The 5836-nt window shown below is 41.1% G+C and overlaps 1 protein-coding gene across 2 annotated transcripts in view; it reads right to left on the bottom strand.

The window, feature by feature from the left end:
• The window catches only part of afap1 (actin filament associated protein 1), a 276239-nt gene that overhangs the window by 24257 nt on the left and 246146 nt on the right, over positions 1 to 5836 (bottom strand). For both annotated transcript variants that reach the window (XM_043698373.1, XM_043698382.1), the window contains one exon: positions 2472 to 2586. In XM_043698373.1, coding sequence (XP_043554308.1) covers positions 2472 to 2586 — 115 coding nt within the window. The remainder of the gene's footprint in view (positions 1 to 2471; positions 2587 to 5836) is intronic.

The following is a 5836-nucleotide window of genomic DNA, read 5'->3' as shown; positions in this document are numbered from 1 at the left end:
AGAGGGTGGTATGTGTATGGAATGAGCTGCCAGAGGATGTGGTGGAGGCTGGTACAATTGCAACATTTAAGTGGCATTTGGATGGGTATATGAATAGGAAGGGTTTGAAGGGATATGGGCCGGGGCTGGCAGGGGGGACTAGATTGGGTTGGGATATCTGGTCGGCATGGACGGGTTGGACCGAAGGGTCTGTTTCCATGCTGTACATCTCTAGGACTCTAAGAGGTATAGTTAGTAAGTTTGCAGATGACACCAAAATTGGAGGTGTAGTGGACAGCGAAGAAGGTTACCCTCAGATTACAACAGTATCTTGAACTGATGGGCCAATGGGTTGAGAAGTGACAGATGGAGTCTAATTTAGATAAATGTGAGGTACTGCATCTTGGGAAAGCAAATCTTAGCAGGACTTGTACACTTAATGGTAAGGTCCTAGGGAATGTTGCTGAACAAAGAGACCTTGGAGTGCAAGTTCATAGCTCCTTGAAAGTGGAGTCGCAGGTAGATAGGATAGTGAAGAAGGCGTTTGGTATGCTTTCCTTTATTGGTCCGAGTATTGAGTACAGGAGTTGGGAGGTCATGTTGCGGCTGTACAGGACATTGGCTAGGCCACTGTTGGAATTTTGCGTGCAGTTCTGGTCTCCTTCCTATGGGAAAGATGTTGTGAAACTTGAAAGGGTTTGGAAAAGATTTACAAGGATGTTGCCAGAGTTGGAGGATTTGAGCTATAGGGAGAGGCTGAATATGTTGGGGTGGTTTTCCCTGGAGCTTGCTAAGGGGTGACCTTAGAGGTTTATAAAATTATGAGGGGCATAGATAGGATAAATAGACAAGTCTTTTCCCTGGGGTCAGGGAGTCCAGAACTAGAGGGCACAGTTTTAGGGTGAGAGAGGAAAGATATAAAAGGTACTTAAGGCGAAACCTTTTCACACAGACGGTGGTACGAGTATGTAATGAGCTGCTAGAGGAAGTGGTGGATGCTAGTATAATTGCAACATTTAAAAGGCATTTGGATGGGTATATGAGTAGGAAGGGTTTGGAGAGATATGGGTCAGGTGCTGGTAGGTGGGACTAGATTGGGTTGGGGTATCTGGTCGGCATGGACAAGTTGGACCGAAGGGTCTGTTTCCATGCTGTACATCTCTATGACTCTAAATGGATGTCATTACACTTTCCTGCTTTGAACTCCAACTTTTGCACATTCCTATTGCTAGTCTACCATCCCTTTGTAACCTCCTGGTCCTTGCTGAGTCTCTTAACTTGGTGTCATCAGCAAAATTAATATAAAACTTCTTTTCTTTCATCCATATCATTGACATATGGTGAAAAGTAGAGACCTCACAATTAATCTTTGGGGACACCACTTGACACATCTACCAATTAGAATACCTTCTATCACCCTTTATCCTCTCACTCTTTGCAATTTCCCAACCAGCCAATAATGCATGCAAAGCGACAAGGTGACAGATCTGGCAAAGAGACTTTGTGTTGTCAGTGATGGAGAACATGACTGGGCTTCACAGCTGTAATCCTTTTAGACGAATAAATTGCTAACATTCACTGGCTAGGCCTACACACAGAATGGAGAAAGTGAGGTCTGCAGATGCTGGAGATCAGAGATGGAAATGTGTTGCTGGAAAAGCGCAGCAGGTCAGGCAGCATCTAGGGAACAGGAGAATCGACGTTTCGGGCATTAGCCCTTCTTCAGGAATTCCGGAGTCCGTGCGGGATAAGTCGGTTCCGTAGGCAGGTGCTGAGGAAGGAGATATGGCTGTGGTAGCGAGTCTGTTTGAGAATGTGGCTGAAGAGCTTCTGTGCAGCGGAGATGACCTGGGGGGTGCAGTGAGAGAGGGACTCACTGAAACCTTTGTAGAGGGAGAAAGAGAGCTCCTTCAAGGAAGCCTGTTCCCTAGATGCTGCCTGACCTGCTGCGCTTTTCCAGCAACACATTTCCATCTCTACACACAGAATGACTAAATTAGGCTCTAAAGGGTGCCTCGTTGATCGTAGAACTGCAGCCAGTAAGGAAGGGAGGTTAAAAATTATTGGGCAAAGTTCTGCAGGTGGTATTATGGAATATCCACAAGAAACATTTTTTTTTCGTGTTTCCAGCACAGGAATTGCACAATTTAAATGGAAAGAAATGTCATGTAATTTTTGGAGTAAAATATATTCTGATAATTCACTGTATGCAAAATAAACACAGTAATTAGTTCAAATGTTTGCAAATTGTTGTCATGAAAAATATGTTTAAAATAGGTAAAAACATTTGTTTCTATTTCTTTTGGTTATGTACATGATATAGCATTGTATGTATCCCTCCACCATAAAGGTAGCAGAGGTTCAATAATGCAGCTGACCACCACTTCCTCAAGGCACTTACATACTGGCAATAAATACTGGCCTAGCTCCCATAGCTTCAATACCCACATCCCATAAACAATTTAGAAAAGTACAAAATTTAAAAGGCTCACTTGAGGCTGTGCGTTTTACATTTGTGACAGGATTTGCTTTTTTCACTTGATTGCTTCCGACCTTTTGCTTTGTTGTCATACCATTTACTGTTGTTGGCATCTTTTTTCCTTTTGCCTAAGTGAATAAGAAAATAAACATCGATATACAGCTGACAATGCTTTTTTAAAAAACTTAGCTTTTGCACAAAGGCACACAAAATAATCTTAAGAAGCACAACACCCCAGCTGACTGACTGCATTATAAAATGAATTTAAAACACAAATATATTACATCATATTAGCAGCAAAGGACAAGTTCCCATTTCAACACTGAATTCATCGAGTTCATTATTGAGTTTCCAATTTCAGTCATGTTGCTTGGAGGTCATGCTATGTGGATGCCAGGGGATTCCCTGTGGATGATAACGGGGACGGTAGGAAGGGAAGAGGAAGCAAAAATCTCATGTACTTCTTCACTAGTGACTGCCTGAGCCCATCACTAGTTGTGACCTCAGAGAAGTTAGCTTTTCATACTCAGATAGAGTAGCAGAACTAATTAGAACAGGAGAGAAAACGGAGAGATACCGAAAACAATTGAACAAATTTGCAATAAAATACTAGCATCAGTAACAGTAGCCATCAAGTTCTTGGTGTGCCATGAAAATCCAAATGGTTCACTGATGTCCTTTCCAGAAAGAAATCTGTCATCATTACCCCTTTGTACCTGATCTGTACAAATCTGAGTTCCTACTCAGCAAAGTAAATTTCTGAATAGCAATTCATACATTTCTGGGTCAAATACATTTCTGTAGCAGGAAGATTCCCTACTACTGGTGTAAACTGATGTGTAAAAAAGTACATAAAATCACTCAAATGTGATTTTTACTGGTCAGTTATGGAGCAATATTAAAAGCTGGCATAGATTGCAGACTCCCTGATCTTAACTTTTAATATAAACACCAATTGAATTGAATTGAATTTATTGTCACATGTACTGAGGCACAGTGAAAAGCTTTGTCTTGTGAGCAATACAGGCAGATCACATAATTAAGTAGCATAGATAGTAATTGCTGTTGGATGACCAGCCACACAATGAATGCTCCTCTTAGTTCTGCTTGAAGCACGTTGGGTTTTCAGTGCAAAAAACCTGCTGATGACTAGGTGTTGCAGACTGGCAGATTCCAATATCCACAACTATGTGTTGAGGGATATACCAAAGCTTAGGATGGCTAACAATAAGGTACATTTTAAAGTCTGTCCTGCCATTGTAAACGGAGATGATTGAAACTTTGTAAAATCCTTCTGGCAATATGTTTGACATGGTATGAATATAGTAAATACAATTTGTGATTGTAAATGCAGTGATGTGGATCAGAATGCCACCTACTGTGTTGTACTATGTTTCATTTCAAGTAAAGTCAAATTTTAACTGTCATGTAATATATTTCCTTTAAAAAATTCTATGATATATATTGACGAAAAACAATCTACCATCGTAATATCCAGTCAAGCTTTTGTGCCAGCATTCACTGCTATAAAAAGCTTAATTCCTTTTTAAATTTAATTTATATAAAGGTTAGTCTAATAAATAGGGGACTGAAGGGTCTGTTTCCATGCTGCACATCTCTATGACTCTGATAAATAAGAATTCACAATATGGTTTCATAAATAAGAATTCACAATGTAGTTCAATGTCTGACCATGTGGAGTCTCTGCAGCAAATTTCTTCAATCTTTCTTGAGACAGCAAATTGCATTTACATAGCATTTTTAGTATTATCTCAAGATGCTAAATATCTCAAGATGCGATATCCTCCAATAGCATAATTTGTTTCCCCATCATGTGCATTAAAAAAAAGGGTTTGTATCAGCTCAGTTTCTCCTCCAGATTTTCACCCAAAGCATGGGGTCCAGTGGAACAGGTGAGAAAAGACTAGGATTCACCAGCTTCCAACCTAAGCAATGATTTTCTGCTGGTCTTATAAGGGCTGAAACCTTTGGCTGTACTTTGCAAAAAGACTGACGCAGGATGAATGATTAAAACCATTTCTCTCAGCAGAGTCAACGTGCCCTGGTGTGGTGCCCTGGTATAGCCAGGAAAGCTACCCAGGGCCCTAAACCCGATAATTTGGGCCGAAGGGCCTGTTTCCACCCTGTAAGTAATCTAATCTAAAATTTCTCTCAGCAGAGTCAACGTGCCCTGGTGTGGTGCCCTGGTATAGCCAGGAAAGCTACCCAGGGCCCTAAACCCGATAATTCAAAATATATATTCAGTTCCTTGATAATGAAATAGGTAGGGGCAACAAAAGAGGTTTCTCCAGGTGTCAGGCAGTGTGTCATACTCAGGATGCAGACCAAGGATATTAAATTGTCGCACTGAGCAGTTAAAAACACGAGATGCATGTGTAATCACCATAAAACATACAGGACAGTCAAGGTTAATAATGAGAGATTAATATTTTGGGTTTAATAGTCATTCAGTAGTACAGAACTTCAGTACTGCTGAAAAAGCACAATTTGTCAAAACCTTTCACCTTGCATTTATCAAGATAATTCACAAGATATTATGATGCAATGTGAAAACAACATTTATTCTTTGTGAGAGGACAGTGCTGATCAGTTTACAAGAGGACTCCAATTTTGTTGAAATGAAACAGGTGCCGTGTGTAAGCATGTTTGTTATATCTACAAAGAACAGACCTCTGTACATTAATATGCTTTGCTTCTAATGCAAATTGGCCACACCGCAAGCCTAACAATTCTAAACTGATCATCAGCATACTTCTTCACACAGTCAGGGTTACTTAACAAATGTTGTCCAATTACAGAATCACATCTCTCGTTGGTCACTGGATTGTGGGTTTTGGAAGCTGGGCCGGGTTGTTATGGTCAATACCTTGCTTGTTGTGAACAGTCAAAGAGATATGCTGTTTGATACAATACACTTGCCATTCACAAGAATGTTGCCGTCAAGCCAAAAAGACACATTGTCTATTACACAAATGAACGACAGTGTATTGATTTCTGTGCCAGTATAATGTTAAGAACACTGTACATCCCAAAGACTGGCAGTATAAATACTTGTACATCTGTTGGTGATTTTTGAGGCTCAGGTTGTAAGTTTTGCTCGCTGAGCTGGAAGGTTTATTTTCAGACGTTTCATCACCATGCTAAATAACATCATGCACCCGATGTGGCCACCTCCTCCCATCCTGCCCCCTGTAAATACGCCGTCCCATTCTCCCAATTCCTTCGACTCCGCCGCATCTGCTCCCAGGAGGACCAGTTCCAAAAACGCACAACCCAGATGGCCTCCTTCTTCAAGGACCGCAATTTCCCCCCCGACGTGGTCGACGATGCCCTCCACCGCATCTCTTCCACTTCCCG

Source organism: Chiloscyllium plagiosum, chromosome 1, assembly GCF_004010195.1.
Source record: "Chiloscyllium plagiosum isolate BGI_BamShark_2017 chromosome 1, ASM401019v2, whole genome shotgun sequence".
NCBI lineage: Eukaryota > Metazoa > Chordata > Chondrichthyes > Orectolobiformes > Hemiscylliidae > Chiloscyllium > Chiloscyllium plagiosum.
Note: the sequence above shows the minus strand (reverse complement) of the source record. Positions and strands in the feature narration are given on the sequence as shown.